This window comes from Emys orbicularis, chromosome 20, assembly GCF_028017835.1.
Source record: "Emys orbicularis isolate rEmyOrb1 chromosome 20, rEmyOrb1.hap1, whole genome shotgun sequence".
Taxonomy (NCBI): domain Eukaryota; kingdom Metazoa; phylum Chordata; order Testudines; family Emydidae; genus Emys; species Emys orbicularis.
Window position 1 is genome coordinate 23,425,966 of NC_088702.1, and position 26,854 is coordinate 23,452,819.

Below are 26,854 nucleotides of genomic sequence, written 5' to 3' on the forward strand. Positions count from 1 at the left end.
ATACGCAGTCCACTTCGCCACGCGCCTTTCCCAACGCGCGTGCGCCTGCCGCAGTAGCGCGACACTGGGGACAGAAGGACCCCGCGTCCCCCCGTCTTTTGGGTTGCCCTGATGAATGCCTGATTAAAATTGCTCATATCCGGGGGCGGGGTTGGGGGAGGGAGCCCAGATGGGGGTGAAAGGGGAAGGGAAGGGAGCAGTCCCGGGGGCCGGTAGTTTAGATCAGGCGCGGGCAGGGGCAGCCCTAGCGGAAACAGGGAGGGGTCCTGGCTGGGTGGGCATCGGAAACAGGAAGGCGAAGCAGGCGAGGGAGGAGAAGAGAGAGGGAGAGAGGTGAGGGGTGACAGGGGGATCTCTATGGGGGGTGGCCGTGGGGGGAGGGCTGGCTGAGGGGGGGTCTCCATTGGGGGTCCATGGGGGGAGGGGTGGCTGAGGGGATCCGTGGGGGGAGGGGTGGCTGAGGGAGGGTGTCTCCATTGGGGGTCCGTGGGGGGAGGGGTGGCTGAGGGGATCCGTGGGGGGAGGGGTGGCTGAGAGAGGGTGTCTCCATTGGGGGGAGGCTGGGAGGTGGGGGGAGGGGTGGCTGGGAGGGGTCCATGGGGATCTGGCTTTGGGGGGGGGGTTGGGAGGCTGCATATGAGGGTCGGGGGGAAAGGGGCCATGGGGAGAGGTAGCTTTGTGTTGTGGGGGGAGGGGTTGGGGGATCTATATGAAGGTGGCGAAGGGCTCCATGAGGATTTAGATGACGAGGACTCCCTGGGAGGGGGGAGAGGAGGGGTCCATGGGAAGAGTTGAGGAGAGTTTGGGGGCTCCATGTGAGGGGAGGGAGAAGGATCTGTAGGGGGGGAAGAAGTTGGGGGCCTCCATGGGGAGGGTGGGCCTGGGGGGAGGAGTCCACAGGCAGTAATGGCTTCATATGGGGAGCTTTTGGCCCACATGGGGGGTGGGGGAGTCTGCATGGGGGGGACAGCTGGGGGCTGCATGGAGAGAGGGTTGGACAGGAGGGGACTCCTTGAGGGGAGCGGTGGGAGGAAATGGGGTGGGCGGAGTGAGGGGCTGAGACACTGCAGTGAGGGGCCCTATGGGAAGCTGAGGTGCTTCATGGTGTGGAGCAAAGAAACCTAGAGTGAAAGAAAGAAACATGGGGCTGGTCCAAAGAAGGGGATACCAAGCTGATCTGGGGCGGCAGGGAGGGGGCTGGATAGGGGCCTAGGTGGGTCTGAGCTGGGGGGACATGATATGTGGCTAGCTGGGCTCATGGGGCTGATCTGGGGGGAGGGTGTGCTCTCACACAACTCGCTCCTCCCTTCGCAGAGAAAAGATGTCTGAAGTCACAGCAGAGAAGCAGCCCCTGGCTGAACCGCTCCCGCAGGAGATCCCAGCGCGGCCTGCACTCCCTGCCAAGCAGGAGGCTACCCCAGCCCGGACACGGTGCCCCAGCTCTGACCTGGAGCCAATCTGCGTCGAGGACGAACCCGCCCGGCCCAGTCCCGAGGGGAAGGTCAAGGCCTCTTCCAGCAACAGCCCTGTCTGTAAGTACCGGAGGTGGTCACGGCCATTTCCTGTGTCTGTTCTCTAGGGTTTTAAACGCCATAGCACTGGGGCTCCCGGCCCTTCCCTTGGGGAACTGCACCCCGCCTTCCAGATCCCCCCAATGCCAGGACTCCCGGCCCTTCCCTCGGGGAGGGCAGCCCCGTTCCCCCTCCCCAGCACTGGAGTATGCAGCTCAGAAGGAGTTAGGGATCCCGGCAGTGGGGGGAGGCGGGTGGCGTGGGGAGCCCAGGCTGGGCACGGAGTTGGGGGTGGGGGTCAGCCCAGGCTGGAGCCTTGAGCTCTCCCTCGCCCCCCCAGATCGCCTGGGTTCCAACCAGTGCTTCCACTGCCTGATCACGTTCCCGGACGAGAAGTTCAAGGAGCGGCACATGAAGCGGGAGCACCCCGAGGACTTTGTGCAGGAGAATCTGCGCGACGCCCTCTTCGTCTGCTTCATCTGCAGCAAGCCCTTCGAGAGTTCCCGCGCCCTCATCTGCCACCAGCGCGGGCACGCCCCCGCCCCGCCCCCCGACTGCCCCGACTGCCTGCGCCCCGCCTTTGAGTGCTCCGACTGCGGCCGCCGCTTCGGCCAGCTGGCCAACTACCAACGCCACCGGCTGGGCCACGCCGCCGGCCGCAGCCTGCCCCACCAGTGCCCCGACTGCGGCAAGAGCTTCCGCCAGCTCTCCAATCTGCGCCGCCACCAGGCCTCCCACCAGCGCCCCCTGGAGCTGCTGCCCTCCCGCCCCTACTCCTGCACGGAGTGCGGCGAGAGCTTCGCCCAGGAGGCCGGCCTGCACGAACACTACATCCGGCACGCCCGTGGCGAGCTCTAGCGCCCTGCGCCGCGGCCTGGGGGCTCTGGCGCCGCCCCAGGAGCTCTAGCGCCCCCTGCAGCCCCAGTGGGGAGAGCTGGGACTGCAGCAGAATGCCCCCCTCTTCTGCCACCAAGCCCACTCCGATCGGCTCCGGGCGCTGGGACAGCAGGCGCCGCCTGGCAGGAAGTCGAGCTAGAATGGGACTGGAAGGACATTGATGGAACTGAGCGGATTGGATGAAGCAGGGCATGGGGCCTTTCCCCTCTTGAGGGCGCCAGCTCCCATCAGGCCCCAAGGTGGGGAATTGGCTAGCTCAGGGGGGCGGGGAATGGGGCACCGGGCCTGTGCCCTCTAGGGAGCATGGGCTCCTATCCGGTCCCAGGGCAGGAGGGCTGGCTCGGGGGGCTGCCATCTGAAACACCCCCCCATCCCCCTGTGTCCGTGTCCGTCTGCGACACGCACCCCACAGCATCTCTCTCCACACCCTGCTCTTCCTCCCATAAACGCCTCGCGCCTCCCCTGCAGCCACGCACCGAGCGCTCCACGGCACCGACCATCACTCCCTAGCCCGGGTGGAGGCTGCAGTGCCCCGCGCTGGAGTCCTGGCGGGAGAGGACCTAACCCGAACACGTCCTCTTTCTGTGTTGGGGGCAGGGGGGAGCTTTCCAAAGCCCATGTCTGGTCCCCGGGCTGTTACCCTGCAGTGTGGCGTGATCTCTCTGACTTCCCGAGCTGAGCTGGGCCCAGATCTTGTCCCGGTAAACCGTGTCAGTGTGGGGGTGACTTTCACCCTGTTAGAGTTATCCCAGTGCAGCCCCTGGCACAGAGGCACTTAATCCAGTACAAAGGGCCGTTATACCAGTCTGCCCCTACAGCCACTATAAGCCCAGTTGTACCAGTATAACTGCCCAGTGCTGTAGGGGTCCCAGACCTGCTGCCAGGGGCACTTGCCTGCTCCCCAAGGGGGCGTGCATCTTCACTGCTTTGGGGCGGAGCTGGGCAGCCATGGGAAGGAAGTTTTCGGGGGCAGTTTGGAGCGGAAGGGGGGAGATGTGGGGTGTTGAGGAGAGTCGGGCTCCCATACCAGGCTGCGGGGCCGTGCGGGGGCACTGGGGGGAGGAGACGGTCCTATTTTTCATATGGAAACAATAAAGAGTTGGAAGCTGAGCACAGGATAGGGTGTCTGTCTCCTGGGGCGGGCTGGAGCCAGGCGGGGCTGGCCGCAGGGCAGGGGAAGGCTACAAGGAGCCATGGGCACGTAGCCCCAGGGCTGGGGGAATTGGAAAGGCTCTGCCTTCAGCTGCTGGGGACGCGTAGGAACTGCAAAGCCTGATTTCAAAATCAGAGGAAGGGGAGCTGGCCGCAGGGGGGGGGGCTGGGATGCAGCGAGAACTCCTGCCCCACAGCGGGGCAGTGGCAGTGACACGGGCCAGGGCACCAGGACCCCACTCAGCTGATCAGCGTGTTGAGACAATGGCCTCAGCTGCTGAGGAATGGGGATGGTCCAGGATGCAGCTTCACTTTCTGTCTCAAACTGCTCTCCCCCCCCCCCCCCCCCCCCGGTACCATCTCAACTGCAGCCAATCAAAATGTTCCATCAGGCCCAGCCTTGCCCCCCACCCCCTGTGGGTGCCCCTCAATCCCAACCCACAGCCTGCTGCCATCCCAGCCCTGCCGCACCAGCTCAGCTGGTGCCCCTCCAGTTGACCCACCTTCTACCCCCTAAAGAAAAAATCTCGGGGCCGTTTGTTTTTCGTTCTTGACCTTGTAATGGGGCTGAAACTCCCCCCACAATCCGGGGGGCCTCCGGGCTGTGACTCCAGCTTCTCCCACCTCCATCTCTCTGGAGCTGCAGCCCCAGGGCTGTGATGCTCCCAGACTGTGTGCGGACGGGCCCCAGGCCCCTCCGTAACCATGAGGGAGGGTTTCATGACTTGGTCACTGCACCCGGCCCCGCTGCTGCACCCACAGGCCCTGCCCTTGCACTGGGGCTATAGTGCAGGGGGGCCTCGACCCTGAAGTGCTATATAGGACCAAGGGCTTCCTGTAGGGCCCGGGCCCTGCATGAGTCCCACAGAGCGACAAGCCCTAGCCCCAGCCCCCTCAGTCCCTCCTCCTCCCTTTGGGGGCATGGGGCAGCCCAGAGGACACCTTGGCCATGGGGTGGGCAGCCAGCAGAAGAGCGACAAGCTGAGAGGGGCCAGCAGTGGGTGGCTCACTCGCTGGAAGCTCTGCCCCAGATGCGTGGCCTTGGCCCCATGTCTTGCCCCACGGTCCCATCCAGCCTTCCCCGCCCCCCCCCCCCCATAAAGTGGCTCACCCAGGGCCACCTCTAGCCGCTATCTCCAGGGCATATCCTGGGCCAGGGGCTCATCCAGCGGAGGGGGGGTGGGGGGCTGGCTGGAGTCCTGGGATTGGGCCGGACGGAGATGAATTAGACACACAGCCTATGGTGTCCCAGATGGGAGCCAGCGCCCCCTAGAGGGGAAAGGGCCCCTGTCCTGTTCTCCGGCCCCTCTGTCTTGTACCTCGAGCTGGTGCTGCAGGGCCCCCTGGGGCAGGTATTCCCCTCCCCCCCCGGAGGGCAGTCTCGCCCCAACTGAGGGGCTGACACCCACCCCCACGACAAGCTCTCATTCTCAGGCACAATGCCCCAACCACATGCATGCTGGGCGCTGTAGTTCTTAGTGGAGAAATGACCGAACCAAATGCATTCTGGGAGTTGAAGTTCTTGCAGAGGAGCAAAGGCTGGGCGAGTGGCAAGTTGTAGTTCTCACCCCAGAACAATGCCCCAGCCAGCTGCATGCTGGGAGTTGCAGTTCTCACCACAGAACAATACCCCAGCAAGGTGCATGCTGGGAGTTGTAGTTCTCAGTGAAGCCAGGGGCTAAAGCTGTTAACAGTCTTAGCTCCGGCACCACAGGACACCAGGCCAAGTGCTAGGAAGGGCCCGGGGCCCCCCCACCTAAATAATATGCAACACGCGACGCTGCTGCTGTCACGGGCATGGCATCACCCCCACAGCGCAGGCCTGCACCATGATGTCACCCACCTGTCACCCAGCTTGGCAGGGGGACGGCCAGGTGCAGCGTCCCCACCCATGTCACACAACTATGGGGTGATGTCACCCATCCGCAGGGTGAGGCCGTGACGATGATAGTGCAACCATCACAGCACAGGCCGGGTCCTTGCCCCGATCATCCTGGGAGACAGCCCCCCTCCTCCCCAAGCACAGGCCCACCCAGCACAGGCCAGACAGACACCGGCGCAGGGGACAGAGTACGGCAGAGATACAGAATCACTTTTATTATTAAACAAGGTCCCCACCCCCCAGCTATTTCAATGAGCTCGTTAATATTCATCGTTCTGCGGATGGCTGGCCCGCCCACAACCCGCTCTCTCCAAGGCGAAGCAGACAGGGTGCGCGGGCGGGATCTGCCCCACCCGACCCCCTGGGGGCGGTGGGTTCCAAACACGCCCGGGGCTAGTGGAAGGGGCACCTTAGTGGCTGCCGGCCTAATCTGCGTGGGGCAGAGGGGCAGCAAATGGGTGACAGGGCCTTCTCCCCTCCCTCGCGGGCAGCAGTGGGGATGGCGGCCCGGGCCCCTCCAGCTCCACAATCCTGCAGCCCCAAGGGTGTGTGGAGATTGCCAGGGCTCCCCTCTCTGAGGTCTGGGGGGCAGGTTGGGAGGAATAACAGGCCCCGCTCTGGGGGGAGGCAAAGATGAGGCCAGGCTGGCTGGGGCCCTGGTCAGATTCATGTGAATCTACAAATCAACTAGAATAAAGGAAGGGGGGGGTCCCCGGCCCCCATTTCTGTCTCAGGACCCCAGATCCCATCACTGCCACCAACCCCCAGCCTGCAGAAACCACTGCGAACATCACCCAACTCACGGATCCCACTACACCCACCATCCTCTCTCCTACTACTGCAACCACCAATCCTCATCTGTGGATCCCACCGCAACCACCATTCTGGCTCCCTCATATCCTCCCACAGATCCCCATCCAACCCACAAATCCCACCGCAAACGCCAACCCGCAGCCTGTGGAACCCACTGCCGCCACCGTCCAACCCACAGATCACACCACTGCCACCATCCATCTCACTCCCACCTTCCCCACCCCCCGGCCCCACAGCAAGGTAGGGGGCTACAGCTCCCCTCGGGCATGCAGCATGTAGTGCTCATGCAGATCTGCCACCAAGCCAAACTCGCCCGGGCACTCGGTACAGTGGTAAGGTCCGTCCGCTCCCTCGGCGTCCCGGGCGCCATTGGCCTCGCGGGGCGGGGCGGGGGGCCCCTTGTTGCGGGGCGGGGCCGGGGGGCTGCGGCGCCAGCCATGTTCACAGCGGTGAGCCTCCAGGGAGGCAGGCGAGGCGAAGCCCAGGCCACATTCAGCGCAGATGTAGTGGAAGGCTCCGGCTCGGGGCGAGGGGGGCACAGGCCTGGTGTCGCGGCCCTCTGGGTCCCCGGCAGAGGGTGGGGCCGGCCGGGGCGGGGGCGGCTTGGAGGAGGAGGTGTGCGGCCGCTTCCGGCCCACATGGTAGCTGCGATGGACCTTCAAGGCCCGTGAGGTGCCAAAGCCGCGCCCACACTCGGGGCATTCATGCCACTCGGGGCTGGGGGCCTGCGGGGAGCCCAAGCGACCCTGGCCGGCATCCCCCTCCTCTGCCGCCACCTCCTGCTGGGGCTCCGATACTGCCGACCTGAGCTCCTTGCTCCTGGGACCTAGAGAGAGATGGGGTGTGGGGGGTGTCAGCAAACTGTCCCTGATCCACAGGCAGCCCCAGAACACACACACCCCAGCACCCCCAACCACAGAGAAGGGGCTGACCTGCATGGCCTATCCAGCCCTGAGCCTGCCAGCTGGGCTGCCGGACAGGGGTCTGAATCTCTGTCGGAGGAGAACCCAGGAGTCCTGGCTCCCATCTCCACTTGCTCCAACCACCAGACCCCATTCCCCTCCCAGAGCTGCACAGAGAACCCAGGAGTCCTGACTCCCAGCTCCACAGCGTGAGATGACCAGCGCTAGGCAGAGCCGCCCACCTACCTGGGTACCCGTTGGCAGAGGGCGTGGATGGCCGGCTCTCTCCAGATGACACCGAGGTTGCTTCCGATTCATCCTCTTCCTCCTGCACCGTGGAGACGCCTGCAACATCCACTGCAGGTGAGGGGCTGCCTTTTCCCATTCACCCAAGCCACTGGGGGTGCCCCTCAACTCCAACCCACAGCCCCAGGCTCCCCACAGCTCTGCTGGTGCCCCTCAGTCCCTGAGCTACAGGAGTTTTCCCCAGTGCCCCTTGTTCTGGGAAGCACGAAAGTATGCACAGGTACGATGCAGCTAATCCCTCTTCTCCCCACAGCCTCAGGGAGCACAAACGGTTAACGGTGCCAGAGAGCTACACACACCAAGCAAACCCTGGGCTCCACCCCTTCCAGCATAGGGACCAATCAAAAGAGAGCCAGGGAAAGGGGTAGAGAGAAACATCTATTCACCTAGTGCTGAGATGAAGCCCTTCTGGGGTGGGACACGGTGGGTGTTTAACCACCACACAGCACAGTAATTTAGGACCGAAAACAAAGGACTGAAGACAGACACACACACACACGGCATCGCCCTGGGTTTAACGGCAGATTTCCCAGCCCAGTCATGACCAGGCCTGACCCTATTTAGCATGAAATCTAGTCCAATCACAGTGCACTGGGCCCCTCTCCTGTGTGCCACCACCCCCCAGCAGCTCAGGACCATGGGAAAGGGGAATTCCAATCCCATCATGCTTTGGGACTGGCATTATATTGACCAGGGGACGGGGAATTCCAAGCCCATAATGCACTAGGCCTAGTATTTTACAGACTAGAGCAAGGAGAAATGCACTGGCCTGATGTTATAAAGACCAAGGGGAGGGGGAGGGGGAATCCCAGCCCCCCCAATGCCCCTCCCCACCAGCCACTGCCTTGCCCTGCCCTCACCGGTCGAGGTCCCATCCTCCTCCTCGAAGATCACGTCCTCGCTCCCCCCCACGTCCGTGTGCTTGTGTGTTTCAGACATCATCCCTCGGCGATCAGCCTGGCTGGGGCGAGAGCCTCGCTCATGGGGTCCCTGCTCTGTCACACGGGAGCTGACCCCCCAATGTGCCACGATCCCACAATGCACCAGGACTATACAGATTAGGAGAAATGTGAGGCTCCAAACCTACCTTGCCCTGGAGCTATATGGACCAAGGGATGAGGGACACAATGGGCTGGGGCTATATGGACCAAGGGGAGGGGGTTCCATCCCAAAATGCACCAGGCTGGGGCTATATGGAGCAGGGGGAGGAGAGTACCATCCCACAATGCACCAGGCTGAGGCTATATGGACCAGGGGGAGGAGGGTCGCATCCCACAATGCACCGGGCTGGGGCTATATGGACCAAGGAGAGGAGGGTCGCATCCCACAATGCACCGGGCTGGGGTTATATGGACCAGGGGGAGGAGGGTCCCATCCCACAATGCACCGGGCTGAGGCTATATGGACCAGGGGGAAGAGGGTCCCATCCCACAATGCACCGGGCGGGGGCTATATGGACCAGGGGGAGGAGGGTCCCATCCCACAATGCACCGGGCTGAGGCTATATGGACCAGGGGGAAGAGGGTCCCATCCCACAATGCACCGGGCTGAGGCTATATGGACCAGGGGGAAGAGGGTCCCATCCCACAATGCACCAGGCTGGGGCTATATGGAGCAGGGGGAGGAGGGTCCCATCCCACAATGCACCGGGCTGAGGCTATATGGACCAGGGGGAAGAGGGTCCCATCCCACAATGCACCGGGCTGAGGCTATATGGACCAGGGGGAAGAGGGTCCCATCCCACAATGCACCAGGCTGGGGCTATATGGAGCAGGGGGAGGAGGGTCCCATCCCACAATGCACCGGGCTGAGGCTATATGGACCAGGGGGAAGAGGGTCCCATCCCACAATGCACCAGGCTGGGGCTATATGGACCAAGGGGAGGAGGGTCCCATCCCACAATGCACCAGGCTGGGGCTATATGGACCAGGGGGAGGAGGGTCCCATCCCACAATGCACCGGGCGGGGGCTATATGGACCGGGGGGGGAGTGTCGAGGGGTCCGACCCCACATGCACCGGGGCGCTATACCCCGGGGGGAGAGGCGGGAGGCCCGCCCTATCCCGCCATGCACCGCGCCGCCCGTCGCTCACCGGCTCCTCCGGGCCTGACCCGGTCCCGTCTGGCCGCCGCGGCAGGACCGAGCTGCGCAGGCGCAGTGGGAGCGAGGCGGGGGGCGGGGCCCCGGCAGCGCCTCCGACGTGAGTCTTTGCGCGTGCGCGGGCCGCCCATTCACGTCTGCGCCGTGGACGCAAGGTATTGCGCATGCGCAGTGATGAGGGAGGTCGAACTCCGGGGCTTTCCTCTCCTGAGTTGATGCGCCTGCGCCGAGTGGAGGAGGCGAAGCAGGGGCGACTTGGTCCCGATGGAGGGTTCTGCGCATGTGCGACGGAGTGTGCCATTTTTACCGTTGCTATGAGGGGAATAATGCTCCTCGTTTTCATTATTCCCCTTGGTATGGTCTAGATCTGGAGTCTCGTGCAATGCACCACTGGGGGTGCAAAGGACCGGTCCACAAACTAGGGGAAGCTGGTGCAATGCACGTGGGGGTGCAATGGTCCGGTCTGTACACGGGGGGGGGGGGTACTGGTGCAATGCACGGGGGTGCAATGGTCCGGTCCGTACACTGGGGATGTGTGCTGGTGCAATGCACGGAGTGTAATGGTCTAGTCTGTACACTGGGGGGGCGCTGGTGCAATGCACGGGGGTGCAATGGTCCGGTCTGTACACTGGGGGGCGCTGGTGCAATGCACGGGGGTGTAATGGTCCGGTCTGTACACTGGGGGCGCTGGTGCAATGCACGGGGGTGTAATGGTCCGGTCTGTACACTGGGGGCGCTGGTGCAATGCACGGGGGTGTAATGGTCCGGTCTGTACACTGGGGGCGCTGGTGCAATGCACGGGGGTGTAATGGTCCGGTCTGTACACTGGGGGCGCTGGTGCAATGCACGGGGATGTAATGGTCCGGTCTGTACACTGGGGGGGGCGCTGGTGCAATGCACGGGGGTGTAATGGTCCGGTCCGTACACTGGGGGCGGGGCTAGTGCAATGCATGGCTGTGCAATGGACCAGTCTGTAAACTATGGGGAGCTGGTGCCTGGGTCCCAAATGCACACAGGGGGGACCCCCCATTCCAGGGGCCTGTGATGCGCTGCCAGGGTGGGAGGCGGGCGCCTGCTCGGGGGCCTGATGCGCCACGAGCCCTGTGCCCGCTGCAGTGCTTCTATAGCCTGGGAACTTTCCCAAACCCGGGGAAGTTGTGAGTAAAATTCCCAATTTCCCAAGTGGAAACATTTGACTCACAGCTTCCCAGGGTCTGGGAAATTTCCCAGGCTATAGAAGCACTGTACAAAAACTTTATCTGGGAATTTTTCACGAGCTTTGGGAAATGTGTAGGTTGGGAAAAGTTGGCATCACGATATAGAAGCACTGCGCCGGTGCTCTCCACAACGTCCGTCTGGAGCAGTCTGGCCCCTGGCCCAGGAGGGGTTGTGGGGAACCCGGCGGTGCCCGGGAAAGGGGGCACAGCTGTGCTGTGCCCTGGCTGCCAGATACAAACGTGGCCTGGCTCCAGACCAGTAGGGAACATGCCCGCCCCACGGGGCCGGCCGGGCGACGAGGGCATTGCCACTGGGGGGCCTGTGTGTGCTGGCAGCAGCGCTGAGCTGGGCCTGGCGCCTCTGGCATGCCCATTTGCCTTGGAGCAGCTGGCCAGAGTCCTGGCTTTCACCCCTCTAACCACTATGCCCCACTCCCCTCCCAGAGCTGGAGAGAGAACCCAGGAGTCCTGGATCCCAGCCCCCCCCTCTAACCACCAGACCCCACTCCCCTCCCAGAGCCAGGGAGAGAACCCAGGAGTCCTGGCTCCCAGCCCCCCTGCTCTAACCCACTAGACCCCACTCCCCTCCCAGAGACAGGGAGAGAACCCAGGTGTCCTGGCTCCCAGCCCCCCTGCTCTAACCCACTAGACCCCACTCCCGCCCCAGAGCCAGAGAGAGAACCCTGGAGTCCTGCTCCCAGCCCCGCCCCTCTGCTCTGACCACTAGACCCTGCTTCTCTCCTAAGGCAGGGGAATCTCTGGCTCTGTGGCTGGTCCAGTCGCGCTCCAGTGTTTGGCCAGCCGCGGCTGAAGGCCGAGGGTTGTCCTGAGCGAGCTGCGGGATCCCAACCGGGCCGCTCAGTAGCTCACGGAGCTGAACGCTTGTGTAGCAGGGCCAGAGCTGGTGGGGTGGAAAGCGAAGGAAGCGGGAAGTGCAGAGAAGTGTCTGGAATAAAGATTTCCCTGGGGGAGTCGGATGGAATAAAGAACTAGAGGGAGGGAAAGTTTATCTCTTGCCATCTACATTTCCTAAGGTAGGATGGTCTTGTGGATAAAGCAGAAGCGTGGGAGCCAGGAATCTTGGGTTCTGTCCCCTGGTCCGGGAGGAGAGTGGGGTCTAGTGGTTAGAGCGGGGGTGGAGGGGCTGGGAGCCAGGACTCCTGGGTTCTATCCCTGCTGTGCCACTGACTTCATACGCAACCTTCAGCGAGTCACTTCCCCTCGGCGGCGTCTCTCTTGGGAGGGTGGCGAGGCAGCGGTCGCGTGTCTGACAGTGATTCTCACGCTGGGGGGTGCGGCCCCTGCGGAGCGGCCTGAGAACAGGGGTTTGGGGTGGAGGGAAACGCCGGAGCCGCCCTTCCCCCACTCTCCCACAGCTCCAGCTCTGCGTCTGCTGTTCCACAGGTGGGTGATGGAGCAGCCCGTGTGCCTCATCGCCAACCCGGCCGACGGGGGGCTGGAGGTGACGGAGGAGGCGCTGGAGGCCCTGCGTGGCGTGGATCAGCCCGTGGTGGTGGTGGCCGTGGCCGGGCTGTACCGCATCGGCAAGTCCTACCTCCTGAACCAGCTGGCCGGCAGGAGAACGGGTGAGAGACCTTCTGCTTCACCTCCCCCTCTGGGCCAGCCGTGAAATCCCCCGGCTCGCGTGAGTCTGTTATCGAGCCACGGGAACGTGGGGCTGGAAGGGACCTCGCGGGGTCATCACGTGCAGCCCCCGGCGCGGAGGCAGGGCCAGGAACCGAGAGCGGCCGGGACCAATGTGTGCTGGCTAGTGGGCGACCATCCACCTAGCTATCCCCAGACCCCACATCTATCTATCTATCCCCAGACACCGCCTCTGTCAGAGAACTGTCCATGGTGCCGACCCACATCCCGGGGCCGGGGGGCGAGCTGGGTCTGGCACCTCCAGTCCCTGAATGGCTCAGGCAGGTAGAAACCGAAAGCAGCCGGAGCCTTTCGTAGCACAGGGCTGATTCCGGGAAACCCGGTGTGTGTGGGGCCGGGGGGAGGGTTGCTTTCCCCTGCGGCAGGGAGCAGGGAGCACTCGCAGGTTGAACTGGTGTCCATGGTGGAGTCTGTCACTTGGAGTCCATAACCCCTGATTCGGGGCCAGCAGCGACTCGGCCCGACGTCGGGGCTGGGCGAGGGGCTGTGCCACGCAGGGGGTCAGGGTCCCTGTGTGGGTGCCCATCCCTGAGTCTGAAGCAGTTAAGCCGGCTCCAGCCTCTGCTTTCAGTTTCCATCTGACTCGTCCCCTGTTTCCTGGACCAGGTGCAGCAAAAGCCCAGCTCTGAGCCACACGGACGGACGGACGGACGGCGCGGGAGGGACACCGAGCGGACACCGAGCTGCCTTTGCCCCAGGGCAGGTGGGTCCCGGCTCCTCCCCTACCCCCCAGGGCTCGGAGCGACTGGGGTCGGGGCACAGGGCAGCCGGGCCCGGGCAGGGGCCATCGCCTGGGTGTGGAGCGAGAGCAAAGGCAGCAGCTGCTAACGCGGGGCTGGGACCAGGGGCGATCCCGGCTGGGGGGGCTGGCAGGGCGCGTCGGCACCGGGGGAGGGGTGGAGAGCAGGGTCTGACCCTGGCCCTAAGACCTCAACCCTAACCCCTGACACCTGCCTTCTTCGCTGTACCCCCACCCCATAACTCTATCCCCTACTCCATAGCCCTAACCCCATAACTACCCCCCCAGCCCATAGCTCTAACCCAGGGGTCAGTGGCTCTCACACTGCCCGGGTCCTGGCCACTGGTCCGAGGGGCTCTGCATTTTAATTTTAAATGAAGCTTCTTAAACATTTTAAAAACCCTATTTACTTTACATACAACACTAGTTTAGTTCTATATTATAGACTTATAGAAAGAGACCTTCTAAAAATGTTAAAATGTATGACTGGCACGCGAAACCTTAAATTAGAGTGAATAAACGAAGACTTGGCACAGCACTTCTGAAAGGTTGCTGACCCCTGCTCTAACCCCATAACTACCCCCACCCCATAGCCCTAACCCCATAACTCTACCCTACCCCATAGCCCTACCCCATAACTACCCCCACCCCATAGCCCTAACCCCATAACTCTACCCCCACCCCATAGCCCTACCCCATAACTCTACCCTACCCCATAGCTCTAACCCCATAACTGCCTCCACCCCATAGCCCTAACCCCATAATTACCTCTTACCCCATAGCCCTAACCCCATAACTCTACCCCACCCCATAGCCCTAATCCCATAACTCTACCCCACCCCATAGCCCTAATCCCATAACTCTACTCCCACCCCATAGCCCTAACCCCATAACTCTACCCTACCCTGTAGCTCTAACCCCATAACTGCCCCCACCCCATAGCCCTAACCCCATAATTACCCCCACCCCATAGCCCTAACCCCATAACTCTACCCCATAGCCCTAACTCCGTCACCGCGGCTGTGAATGGGCCCACAGACCCCAGTGCCCTTCCTCTGCCGATGGGGTTGTGACCGGTTCCCCCTGGGTTCCACTGGAACTGGGGTACCCCAGAGCCCCCTGACCCACCAGCCTGGGCTCCCTCTCACCCTGTGCTGCTGTGACACGCTGCAAAACCCCCCAGCTGCACTTCCACCAGCATCACACAGGTCGGGCCACACCCAGCTGCAGTTACACGCAGGCTCTCTGACCGCCAGCCTCCCAGCCTGGGCCCCAGATCAGCGCCCTCCGGCCCTGGTCAAAGCTGTCCAGTACATGGGTTTAACACCCCGTCCGCCTCTCCCTCAATGTGAAGAGAACAATGCACGCTTATGCGAACCAAGCCGAGAGCTTCCCCAAGCACTGCAGGCAGGGCCGGCTCCAGACACCAGCACAGGAAGCGGGTGCTTGGGGCGGCCAACGGAAAGGGGCGGGACGTCCGGGTCTTGGGCGGCGGGTCCCTCGGTCCCTCTCGGAGGGAACGACCGGCTGCCGAATTGCCGCCGAAGAATGCAGTGGTGGCGGTAGAGTTACCACCGAAGTGCCGCCGATCGCGGCTTTATCTCCCCCCCCCTCCCCCCCCCCCCCCCCCCCCGCTGTTTGGGGCGGCAAAAATGCTGGAGCCGGCCCTGACTCCAGGCAAAGCTCACAGGTTTGGATTAAAACATAAAAGAAGTTTATTAACTACAAAAGATCAAATTTAAGTGATGATAAGGGATAGCAAACAGACCAAAGCCGATTACCCAGCAAATACACCAAACCGCAAACTCAGATAATACACTAACTAGATTGGATGTGAATTCGCAGACTCTCACCCTGATGGATGATACACGCCGGCTGCAGATCCTTAAGGGACAAGCTGCCCTCGCTGACAGCTTGGAACCCCCGGGTGTTCCATACACAGACTAGAAATCCCTTTAGCCTGGAGCCAGCACTTCCCCCCGGTCAGTCTTTGTTCCTCGGGTGTTTCCAGGGGTCTCTTTGGGTGGGGAGCGAAGAACCCCAGGTGACGTCACTCCCCACTTCATACAGCTTTAGCATCTGGCGGGAGCCCTTTGTTCCAAAGCTTGGTTCCCAGACTGGGTTGTGGGAAAATACTGACACCCCAAGATGGAGGCTGGAGTCATGTGGTCTCATCGCATGTCCCTGTAGCGTCACAGCAGCGTCACTCACAGGCTGTGTGTGGGGTTCTCAGGGAGGCTCCCCAGGTGGGAGATGAGCTTCTCCTAAGGCCTGGTGTTCTTTCCTAATGGCCCATTGCCCTGAACAGGCCATTCCCCACCCGCTATCTAGACTGAAAACATGGTGTTCCCCAGGTGTAACTACCTATGATGTACAGATACACAGTCAATATTCATAACTTCAGATACCAAAATGTTCCATGCACACACCTAGGATGATCCTATTCAGCAAACCATCCCTTGTCCAATGATCCCTCACATGACTTGTAGAAAATGCAGCAGAATTCTGCCATAACCCTATCATCATCATCTCACGGTGAGGACTATGGGGCGCAGTGTCACAGGGTCACCAACGATTTTCGGCTGGAAGAAAACCAGAGGGGAAGCGGTGGCAGCGTTTCGTTTCCAAAGGCCGGTTTGTGTCAAAATGGAGCTGGGTTGTGTTAAAACCACAGAGCCAGAAAGGGTGAAAATCTGCCTAGAAATGCCATGGAAAAGGGAGCGGGGGCAGTTTGGGGTCGAATGGTTCATTTGGAACCGAAGTTCGCACACGTGGTGAGATTCTTCTAAAAAAAGAAAATTTACGAAGGTTAAACATTATGTTCAGCCCCCAAGCAGATTTATTTTGGGGGTTTTGCTTTGACGAGACCACCAGACACGTTCCCCTCTTGGGAGGAGTTGAAACAATTCTTTCCCCTGGATTTTCCGGCCACTGAATGGAAACAAATCAACCTCCGCTCAGCCCGCGGCTTCCGGGCAGCCGGAACGAGCTCGGAGACGGGGTGTAATCGAGGCGAGAGGCCTCCGCGTGCCCCATGGCTCCATCCCAGGGGCTCTGGCTGCCCTGTATATGGTCCTTCTAGGGGCCCCATCACCACAGCCTCATGTATTGACCCTCACTCCCCCTGGGGGGGCAGGGCAGTGCTGTTATCCCCATTGTACAGATGGGGGAACTGAGGCACGGAGCAGCTGAGACCAGGGACAGTCAGGCCTTGCAGTGCTGAGTGCAGCAACAACGAAACACCTTCCAAACCCTGGCCTAAGTGGCGGGGAGTCTTGCTCTAACCACTGGACTGTCCTGCCTGTCCAGCAGCAGCCCCGCGAGGTGTGATTCAAGGGGCACCGGCTGGGGGTCTGCAGCGATGCCCGGGAGCGCCAGGGCTTGTCTGCCCCGGGGTGAGCAGCCGCGGGCAAGGCTGGGGTTCGTACGCTGCACCCGGGGTGGGTGGAAGGGTCTCCCACAGTTTGAGGGCCTGGCTCTGAGTCTCATTGCCCCACCATGTCTCACCCCCTCCCGCTGACCCTCCCCACTCTGTGTCCGCAGGCCGCCCCCCCAGCGCGATGGAGATCCCCATGCCGGCCCCCATCTGCCTGATCGAGAACAGCCCGGCGGGGGAGCTGTGGGTGCAGCAGGAGGCGCTGCAGGTGCTGGCGGAGATCTCCCAGCCCGTGGTGGTGGTGGGCATCGCCGGGCTGTACCGCACCGGCAAGTCCTACCTCATGAACAAACTAGCCAGCAAGAGAACGGGTGAGAGACGTGAGCCCTGCCCCCGGGCGCCAGGACTCCTGGGTTCTCTCCCTGGCGCTGGGAGGGGAGTGGGGTCTAGTGGTCTGAGCAGGGGGAGGGGCTGGGAGCCAGGACTCCTGGGTTCTCTCCCTGATGCTGGGGGAGCGGGGGTCGGTCTAGTGGTTAGTGTGGGGGGAGGGGTGGGAGCCAGGACTCCTGGGTTCCCTCGCTCTGCGTCTGTCCCAGCTCCGCCCCTCTCTCCCCAGGGTTCTCGCTGGGCTCCACCATCCAGTCGCACACCAAGGGCATCTGGATGTGGTGCCTGCCCCACCCCTGCCGGCCCGGCCACACCCTGGTGCTTCTGGACACCGAGGGGCTGGGCGACGTGGAGAAGGTGAGTGGGGGGGGGGGGGGGGACACAGTGTATGAGAATCAGCCAATTTGCAGAGCAGGATGGAAGGCCCCTCGGCACGCAGGGGCTGCTGGGACTTGTAGTTCAGGGCAAGGCATGCTGGGAAAGGGGATGGGGTATTTAAGGAGCTCCCTCTGCGAAGGGACAGACTCCGCGAGCCCCATGTAGGGGAAGGAGGCGCTGTCTGATGTGGGGTGACGCCCTCTGAGGGGGGCAGTGCCAACTCTGGGAGGTCTGGGGATGCCGTGGCGGGGCTGGAACGGGACGCCCAGGGGCGTGGCTGGAAACGCTTGTCCTGTCCGGGGAGAACTGTTGAGATATCGAAAATGTTTCCCATCCCGAATCGTGATGAAAAGTTAAAATGGGGGGAAAGTGCCAGGGCCTGAAAATCAGAAACGTGTCCTGGGTCCGGGTCACGCCAAAAACTTGGATCATTTTCAACCATTTCATTTTGATTTTCCACCTTTTTATTTTCTTTCTTAACTGGGTCTAAATTTACCAAAATGTTGGCAACGAGATGTCGCTTTGCCTTGCAAAACAGCAAGTTTCCGGTTAGACAAACGGCCAGTCGGGCTATTTCCACAATTCTGAAACTTTTCCCCCAATAATTTTTCAAGTCGGGAAATTCACCTTAACCGACCCTGTTTCACCAGTGATTTTGGTATCAACAATTCAGTGTTCTTCAGTGACAATTTCGTGACCCACTCTAGTAGTGAAGGGCAGGCCTGAGATTTGGGGGAGCCAGCTTCAAATCCCTGCTCCACAGACCCCCTGTGTGACCTTGGACTCAGTTTCCCCACCCCGCCTGCCAGAGGGAGTGTGACGATAAATACATTCACTCTGGAGAGGGGCTCAGACATGGCCGATAAGATGGATCCTTGGAGAAGGATCCCGCAGCCTTGGCCATATGTTGGCTTCGCTCTGCGCTAGGTGGAGGCAAGAGCCGGTATCGCCAGCCACTAGGGGGCAAAAAAAAGTCGGGACCTGAAAAATGCACGAGAGCAGCTGCAAACCCCACGCCCTGCAGTGGGGGCTGCTGCAGCTGGACCCCATGGGACGGGGGGGGGAGGGGATTGTCGCCTTCCCAAAGTTTAAATAGAGCCACGTGGGTTATAAACTTACTTCAGTAAAAGAAGAGCAATGTGAACTCCCACCCTATCCCGTGCCTCTGGGAGCTGGGGATTTAACGGGGTGGGAGAGGGGAATACGCCAACCCCAAATAGCGACTCTCCTGGCTCCAAGAATGGGAATTCATTGTGGCCTGAATTGGGACTCCGGAGAGCTGGGGGGCTGTTCCACTGGCCACCCTGCCCCCATGCCTCAGTTTCCCCATCTGTGCTGTGGGGCTGGCAATCCTGCCCTGCTCTCCGATGGCCTTTGAGCTCTGCGGCTGGGACGCGCTCAGGACGGTGACGGTGGGTGTCGTTCCAGGGCGACACGAAGAACGACACGTGGATCTTCGCGCTGGCCGTGCTACTCAGCAGCACCCTGGTCTACAACAGCATGGGCACCATCAACCAGCAGGCCATGGACCAGTTGCAGTATCCTTGCCTGCGGGCCGGGGCTGGGGGAGCTGGGGGGGCCTATGTCCCCGAGGAAGGGCCCCACGGTTCCATCCAAATTCTTGACCCCCAGCGAAATCGTGACCCACGGCGCAGGGTGTGCACCACGGCCCCCTCTAGTGGCTGCTCCATGTGGTGGGTAACAACCCACTACTGCCACGAGCTGGCGGAGTCGCTGCTTCAGCTCCAGTGCTGGGGGTGGTGGGTTCGATCCCTGCTTCCTGGTGTCGTAATGGAATATCCTCCCCATCCCCCGGTCCCTTCTGAGCCCCCGTTGCAGGTGGGTTGGGGGGCCCTGTGGGAGCACAACCGCACTGCGGGGGGGCTGCATTTCCAGTTCCTTAGCCAGCCCCCAGCTACGTGACGGAGCTGACGGAGCGCATCAAGGTGAAGGCGGCGGGCAGGGGCGGCCGGCAGGAGGGGGAGGATTCAGCCGAGTTCATGCGGTTCTTCCCGGCCTTCGTGTGGGCCGTGCGGGATTTCACGCTGCAGCTGGAGCTGGACGGGCGGAAGATCACCGAGGATGAGTACCTGGAGAACTCCCTGAAACTAAAGCCAGGTAGGGGAGCGGTGCTGGCCCCAGGGGGGCACTAGGGGGCGCTGTGCTGCAGGAGGCAGGGTGGGGGCTCTCCCCTGGCTGTCAGGGCTGGCCCCAGGGTGCACTAGGGCACGCTGTGCTTGCAGAGGGGGTGACTTTTGCTCGAGACACAAACCCAAGCTGTTGACACCTTGCAGGGGTTACCGGTCCCTGGGAGTTGGGGCGTTTGCTGTCCCGGCCACGTTCCAGCTGGGATGGTTCCCCGGCTCCCCTCAATCCCCTGTGGATATCGGGGTCTCTTCCCCCCAGGGGAATCTGTCCAACAGCCTCTGCGCTGCCCCCCAGAAGCAGCCACATGTCGGCGCAGGGCTGCTGCCCAGCTCCCGTCTCCTCCCCAGGCAGCAGCCGGCAAGCCCAGCTCTTCAACCTGCCCCGCGAGTGCATCCGCCAGTTCTTCCCGGCCCGGAAATGCTTCGTCTTCGTCCAGCCGGCTGACAGGACCGGCCTGCCCCGGCTGGAGGAGCTGCGGGAGGATGAGCTGGACTCCAAGTTCCGGGAGCAGGTGGTCCTATTCTGCCACCACATCTGGGAGACGTCGCAGCCCAAGACCCTCCTGGGCGGCCATGTGGTGACTGGGGCCAGTAAGTGTGCATAGCCCTTGGGCTGGGGCGGTCACGGAGTCAGAGGGCCGATGGCCTGGAACTGCTCCGAACGAAGCCAGCCAGGACTCTGGTTTAGCCTCTCTCACCAGGGCAAGATGCCTACACGGCTTCGGCCTTCCTGAGTCTGACCTCGGAGCGTTCAGCCCCCTGTTCTCCCCGAGCTCCCCGCAGCGAGTCCCCCTGGGGGGGACCCCTGGGGCAGCCAAAGGGCCCTGCCCCCCCTGCAGCCAGCGACTCCCAGCCAGCGAGTGACCCAGACGGGTTATTAGTCGTGGGGAACCCAGCGTAGAACAGAGCTTGTGAGCACAGGGAGCGGGGACATTCAGTGAAGTCCATCTTGGTGGGAGGGGAGCCCAGAGACAGGGCTTGGTCCTCCCTCCCCCCGCCCCCAGGCCTCAAGCTGCCGGGCCCCAACATGCCCGTTGCCTCCGGTCTTTTGTCTCACTCCCGGGGCACAGTGTCACCTGGTCGCACCCTCTCCTGGCCATCGCCTACGAAGGTCTCAGCAAAAGTCACCCCCCCCATTCCCACCACCCAGGCTTTGGTGCAATACCCAGGGAAACTGAGGCACACACAGCATTCATGCAAAACAGTCAGGCTCACATAGGCTCATGTACAACATAATGAGGAAAAACCCACTTCGTCACAGGGGGTCACCGGCTCCCCATGCGATCCTGGGGCCAACGGGGCTCGTGGGGTGCTGGGTGGGATGAACCAAGCCGGGAGGGGTCCCCTATGGCCAGTGCTGGTGGGGCCAATGCTGCAGCCTGCGCCCAGCTCTGGGGTGCACGGTTCGAAGGGCCGCTGGAAAATTGTCAAGGGATGGAACAAAGCTGTGGAAATGACCCATGGGGGAGAACAGGCCAGGTGGGGGGAGCCCAACAGAGCAGATCTGGTCAGTGGATCCCAGGGGAGATGGGGAGAGGCCTGGCTGGCAGGGTGGGCGCGTCTGCCCGGGGAGGGATGCCCGGGTCCCAAAGGGCTGTTTGAGCTCCAGAGAAAGGCAGAGCAGGGCCCTGCGGCTGGGGGGGCGAAGCCTGGCCCATCCCGAGAGACGAGGCACCAATTGCTCAGGGGGACAGGGGTGCATTTGTGACTGGGATGGGGGGACTGGGTCGAATCCGGGCTTGGGAGGGGGGCATGTCCCAGGCTCAGCGTCTGTCCTGCAGTGGGAGGGCAGGTCAAGGGGTGCAGGGACAGGCGGGGAGCAGCCGGGGTCCTGGAGGGTGTGGGGAGGGTCTGGGCCCCCTGGCGCTGACCCTGTCCCCACCGGCCACGCTGGGCCCCCTGGCGCTGACCCTGCCCCTCCGGCCGCGCTGGGCCCCCTGGCACTGACCCTGCCCCTCCGGAAGTGCTGGGGAACCTGGCGCTGCCCTGTCCCCTCCGGCTGTGCTGGGCCCCCTGGCGCTGACCCTGCCCCTCCGGAAGTGCTGGGGAACCTGGCGCTGCCCCTGCCCCCCTCCGGCCACGCTGTGCCTCCTGGGGTTGACCCTGCCCCCTCCGGCAGTGCTGGGGAACCTGGCGGTGACCTACGTAGACGCCATCCGCAGCGGGGCGGTGCCCTGCATGGAGAGCGCGGTGCTGGCCCTGGCGCAGATCGAGAACTCGGCGGCGGTGGGGGAGGCCGTGGCTGTCTACGAGGAGCAGCTGGAGCGGCGGGCGGCGCTGCCCACGGAGACCGTGCAGGAGCTGCTGGATCTGCACGCCCAGTGCGAGCAGGAGGCGCTGCGGGCGTTCATGGTGCACGCCTTCAAGGACGACGACCGCCGCTTCCAAGGGGAGCTCATGGTACGGCCCGTCACGCCGGCCCCGGGGGTTATGGGATAGCTGCCCCTCTGCGGGATGGGGGGGATGGGGCTCCCCTGATCCCCTTACCCCAGGTATCTCCCAGCTCTGGCCCTTGCTTAGCTGGGAGACCCAAGATGCAAGGCCAAAGGGACCTAGCCCAATCTCCAGCCCCGGGTGCATGCGGATTGGCTCACATCTCTGCCCATTTGGCCCTGCCCCATCTGTACTCCCCCCTTCCCCCCTGGCTCACCCCTGCCTTGTCTGTGCCCAACCTGGCAGCGCCGCCTGGAGGAGCAGAAGCAGGAGCTCTGCCGGCGCAATGAGGTGGCGTCCTCGGACCGCTGCACGGCCGCCCTGCTGGAGCTGTCGGACGAGCTGGATGACCGGATCGGCGCGGGGGTCTACTCGGTGCCCGGGGGCTACCAGCGCTTCCAGGACGACCAGTGGCATGTGGTGGAGAGATACTGGCAGGTGCCAGGGAAGGGGGCAAAGGTAGGAGAGGGCTGGTGCCTGGCTCTGTCTGTCTGTGCGTCCCCTCATTGTGCAGCCCGGGAAGCCCTGCTGAGAACATCAGGGGCAGCATCAGAATGTGTCTACCCCACCCGCACAGACCTCCCCGCTGTCAGCCTGCCCCGGGCCAGGTTCCCGTGGCCAACCCAGTCCTCAGCTGCTTTGCTGGGGCTGCTGGCGGGGGCCGCTTAGCGCTCGTGTGAAGAGGTTGTTTGTTCTGTTACAAAACGGGTTCAGTCCCCAGCTCATCCGGAACAGGCGCCGAGGGTGTCGAGTGGGAATGAAATGCTAACTCTGGAACTGGCGCCCCCTGGAGGGGAAAGGCCCCATGCCCCATTCCGAACCCCCCTGAGCCAGCCAGTCCCCTGCCCTGGGACTGGATCAGGGCCAGCAACCCTAGAGGGGAAAGGTCCTGTCTCCCAGCCCCCGCCTGCCTAGCCAGCCAGTTACTCTCTGGTGCTGTGATCCAGAATCCCGACCCGGATCCGGCCCCACAGGACAAACCCCCCCCGACCTGGTGTCTCCTACTCTCCATCCCCAGGCCGAGGTAGTGCTGCAGGAGTTCCTCCAGTCCAAGGAGGCTGTGGCCCAGTCCATCCTGCAGACGGACGAGGCCCTGACGGAGAAGGAGAAGGAGATGGCAGGTACCACTGGGGGGACGTCACGCCGTTGGGGAGGGGGAGAAGGTGCCTGGGCTGCAGCCCTGGTGGGCAGAGTCCCCATGGCCCTCCCCATGCCGACCCACCTCTCTCTCCCCGTGCCAGCCGAGCGAGGCCGGGCCGAGGCGGCCGAGCGGGAGCAGCAGGTCCTACAGCAGAAGGAGGCTGAGTTGCAGCAGAAGCTGGAGGACCAGGACCGCAGCTACCAGGAGAACCTGCGGCAGCTGGAGGAGAAGTTGGAGGACGAGAGGAAGAAGCTGCTGGAGGAGCAGGGCAAGATGATGGATCAGAAACTCAAGGTACCGGAGGGGGGGGTGCTTGGTGCTGAGGGGACAGGATAGGCACAGCCCAGGGAAGGGCGCCCCTGCCACCGGCCTCAGCCTGCCCGGGGGTGGGACTCCCATGCATGGGGCAGCCAGGGCGCTGGCAAATGGCAGGCAAGGGGCGGGATACCCCCGCCTGTGGGGCAGAGACTGTCCCATGGGGCAGGCTGGGGATCCCCCTCATGCTGTCGCTGCCCCCCAGGAGCAGGAGGCCCTGCTGAAGGAGGGGTTCCGGGAGGAGGCTGGACGCCTGGAGAACGAGATCCGGCGCCTGCAGCAGCAGAGCGAGGAGATCCAGAAGCCGTCATGGATCCAATCGGCGCTGGGGGTGCTGGGCGATGTGGCCACCCTCGTGCTACCTGGCTTCGCTGGCAAGGCCGCCGGGGTCGTCACCAGCCTCGTCCGGCGGATGTTCTGAGGGGCCCCCGGCCTCCCGCTCGCCTCGCTACCCCAGCGGCCTGTTCACCCGCGGAACCCCCTGCCACAGGACGCTCTGCCAGCGAGCAGCTTAGTAACGTCCAGCAAAGCGTTGGGTGGTTCTGACTGCAACGCCGAGAGCTCCCAACCCCCACGCTTCATGGCCTGGGCTGCCCCCCCCGCACTCCGCTGGTGGGGTCAGGGAGGAATATCTCACCCACAGAGCCTTGCAGGGAGGGTGCATTGTGGGAGACGTGCTACCTTAAGATGCACAGGTGCTATTGGAGAGGGATACTGGGATGGTTGGGCCTATTAGCATGATCTGTGGGGCAGGACCCAGGCGAGGTGGCCACCAGACAACCACACCTGGAGCTGAGGCAGCGTTCTGCCCCAGGTACCTCCCCAGCCCCGGACCGAGGGATGGGAGCTGGCGTGGGCGTCGGATGGGGACGCCTCTCTCCCTTCCTTGCAGCCGGACAGCTTTAAACTATGCAATTAAATAAACCTCCCCCACAAACCTCACTCTCATGTCTGGGTGTTTTTGCTGCTCTCTGGTGACGTGAATCGACACCCCTGGAACTAAGAAACATGCGGGACAGACGCCGGCGCGCCGGGACAAGCTGCGAACACGCCCTGGCTGCCCTGAATTTGGGCTGTCAAGGTGTGACGATGCGGTTCTGGCGGAACCCAACTGAGAGTGCCAACTCAGGACAAACTGCTCAAACAGGGCAGTTACAGCCCAAGGCTGGGGGTTTCTCCACCTCTAAGGCAAACCAAACCAGCCAGACTAAGAGGACTTCGGTCTCACCCCACTGGCTAACCGCAAGTCTCACAAGCAATCTCCTTAGACACTCCAGTTACCCAGTATCAGCACCAGTGCCACTCGTTATGGGGACAAATGGTTATGAAAACCAATACCCCAGTAAAAGAAAAAGGTTCTCCTGATCCCAAAGGACCAAGCCCCAGACCCAGGTCAATATACAAATCAGATCTTACCCACAAATCACGCTGTTGCCAATCCTTTAAAATCTAAAGGTTTATTCATAAAAGGAAAAAGATAGAGATGAGAGTTAGAATTGGTTAAATGGAATCAATTACATACAGGAATGGCAAAGTTCTTGGTTCAGGCTTGTAGCAGTGATAGAATAAACTGCAGGTTCAAATCAAGTCTCTGGAATACATCCCCAGCTGGGATGGGTCCTCAGTCCTTTGTTCAGAGCTTCAGTTTGTAGCAAAGTCCCTCCAGAGGTAAGAAGCAGGATTGAAGACAAGATGGAGATGAGGCATCAGCCTTATATAGTCTTTTCCAGGTGTAAGAACACCTCTTTGTCCTTACTGTGGAAAATTACAGCAAAATGGAGTCTGGAGTCACATGGGCAAGTTCCTGCATACTTTGCTGAGTCTCAAGGCATATTTGCCTTCTCTCAATGGGTCCATTGTATAGCTGATGGTCCTTAATGGGCCATCAAGCAGGCTAGGCAGAGCTAACACCAGTTTGTCTGGGATGTCACCCAGCAGCATAGCATAAGTTTGAAATACATACACTATAGAGCCAATATTCATAACTTCAACTACAAAATTGATACACACATATAGACAGCCTAATCATAACCAGCCAACCATAACCTTGTCTTAGACACCCCATTTGACCCCCTTTATACAAGATTTGGGTGCCACTACAGGACCTTGGTTGCAACAATGATCTATATGGTCACAGATTATATCAATAACGTCACACAGGGTCAGGCCCCTCCACCTCCTGGAGCCACACCTCTCTGAGCCTCAGCACGTCTGTCTCTGCCGTGGGCCCCCGAAGGGGTTGATGCAACCCTGTTCTCTAGCCCGGAGCGACTCTCAGCCAGCGTAACACACAGGAGGGTTTATTGAGAGTTGAACACAGCACAGGAAACTCTCAGGGCCTCAGGCCTGGCCTCCCTCAGCCCAGCACATCCCAGTCTCTCTGCATCCAGGTGGGCTCTGCCTGCTCCCCCTCTCCAGCCCAGAGCCCCCTGCTCCCAGCTGGGCATCTGAGATCCCCGGCCCCAGGCCCCGCCTCTGTCCATTGTCTTCTCTCCAGGGAAACAGGGCCGTAAACCGGGGCCTCCTCTCCTCGCTTCTGTCCTCTGGCTGGAACCGGCTGGTCAGGTCACTGGGTCCTCACTCTGCAGCCCATTGTCCGCCCACTGGCCAGAACCGGCTGCAACTCCTGAGCTGGGCCTCCGGGTCGGGGTCTCAGGTCACCGGTCGCTGGGGTATCCATCCTTCAGGCCATTGGCTGGGGTCCCACGTTCCCTCTCCGGTCCTCTGTAACAACAAACTCCCTCTCCCCTCACCTAGTTAAACCAATAACACCCAGGGAAATGGAGTCCCACCCCCTCCGCATGCAAACCATTGAAACCCCACCGAAAACAAGAAAACAAACAAGAAAATCCCCCACTTCGTCACACAGGGCAGTGGCAAATGGCAGGCAAGGGGTGGGATACCCCCACCCATGGGGAAGAGACTGTCCCGTGGAGTGGGGGCTGTCCCATGGGGCAGGCTGGGGATCCACCTCACGCTCTCGCTGCCCCCCAGGAGCAGGAGGCCCTGCTGAGGGAGGGGTTCCGGGAGGAGGCCGGACGCCTGGAGAACCAGATCCGGCACCTGCAGCAGCAGATCGAGGAGATCAGGAAGCCGTCGTGGATCCAATCGGCACTGGGGATGCTGGGCGATGTGACCTTCCACATGCTACCCGTCCTCACTGGCGAGGCCGCCAAGTTCATCACCAGCCGTGTCCGGCGCAAGTTCTGATGGGGCCTCCGGCCTCCCGCTCACCTTCATACCCCAGCGCCCTGTTCACCCACAGAACCCCCTGCCACAGGACACTCCGCCGGCGAGCAGCTTAGTAAGGTCCAGCAAAGCGTTGGTCGTTCTGACTGCAACGCCGTGGCCTAGGCTGGCCCCCCCCACTGGTGGAGTCAGGGAGGAATATCTCACCCCACAGGTCCTTGTAGGGAGGGTGCATTGTGGGAGACGTGCTACCCCAAGATGCAGAGGACTTGTTGGAGCTTATACCGGGATGGATGGGGCTATT

The 26,854-nt window shown here is 62.1% G+C and overlaps 3 protein-coding genes across 3 annotated transcripts; 2 read left to right on the top strand and 1 right to left on the bottom strand.

Moving 5' to 3' along the window:
- Positions 1–239: 239 nt before the first annotated feature.
- On the top strand, positions 240–2,369 carry ZNF576 (zinc finger protein 576). The gene is made up of 3 exons (XM_065419960.1): positions 240–333; positions 1,315–1,532; positions 1,852–2,369. The coding sequence occupies exons 2-3, from the start codon at positions 1,322–1,324 to the stop codon at positions 2,367–2,369; spliced, it is 729 nt and encodes a 242-aa protein (XP_065276032.1). The 5' UTR covers positions 240–333; positions 1,315–1,321.
- A 4,134-nt stretch (positions 2,370–6,503) lies between these two features.
- ZNF428 (zinc finger protein 428) lies at positions 6,504–9,607 on the bottom strand. The gene is made up of 4 exons (XM_065419961.1): positions 9,556–9,607; positions 8,324–8,420; positions 7,404–7,502; positions 6,504–7,081 (listed from the first exon to the last, which is right to left on the bottom strand). The coding sequence occupies exons 2-4, from the start codon at positions 8,403–8,405 to the stop codon at positions 6,504–6,506; spliced, it is 759 nt and encodes a 252-aa protein (XP_065276033.1). The 5' UTR covers positions 8,406–8,420; positions 9,556–9,607.
- Positions 9,608–16,744: 7,137 nt separating this feature from the next.
- Positions 16,745–23,782, top strand: LOC135892523 (guanylate-binding protein 1-like). The gene is made up of 10 exons (XM_065420316.1): positions 16,745–16,931; positions 17,177–17,304; positions 18,754–18,863; positions 19,241–19,443; positions 19,821–20,063; positions 21,592–21,872; positions 22,152–22,364; positions 22,924–23,026; positions 23,147–23,340; positions 23,567–23,782. The coding sequence occupies exons 1-10, from the start codon at positions 16,745–16,747 to the stop codon at positions 23,780–23,782; spliced, it is 1,878 nt and encodes a 625-aa protein (XP_065276388.1).
- The last annotated feature ends 3,072 nt before the right edge of the window (positions 23,783–26,854 follow it).

Bases quoted from the DNA above. Each gene is read 5' to 3' on its own strand.
- ZNF576 (XM_065419960.1), top strand. From the start codon at position 1,322: ATGTCTGAAGTCACAGCAGAGAAGCAGCCCCTGGCTGAACCGCTCCCG. The intron at 1,533-1,851 runs GTAAGTACCGGA...TCGCCCCCCCAG, and splicing joins TTCCAGCAACAGCCCTGTCT to ATCGCCTGGGTTCCAACCAG.
- ZNF428 (XM_065419961.1), bottom strand. From the start codon at position 8,405: ATGATGTCTGAAACACACAAGCACACGGACGTGGGGGGGAGCGAGGAC. The intron at 7,503-8,323 runs GTGAGGGCAGGG...TGGATGTTGCAG, and splicing joins GGAGGATGGGACCTCGACCG to GCGTCTCCACGGTGCAGGAG. The intron at 7,082-7,403 runs GTAGGTGGGCGG...ATCTCTCTCTAG, and splicing joins CTCTGCCAACGGGTACCCAG to GTCCCAGGAGCAAGGAGCTC.
- LOC135892523 (XM_065420316.1), top strand. From the start codon at position 16,745: ATGGAGATCCCCATGCCGGCCCCCATCTGCCTGATCGAGAACAGCCCG. The intron at 19,444-19,820 runs GTAGGGGAGCGG...TCTCCTCCCCAG, and splicing joins CTCCCTGAAACTAAAGCCAG to GCAGCAGCCGGCAAGCCCAG. The intron at 21,873-22,151 runs GTACGGCCCGTC...CCAACCTGGCAG, and splicing joins GCTTCCAAGGGGAGCTCATG to CGCCGCCTGGAGGAGCAGAA.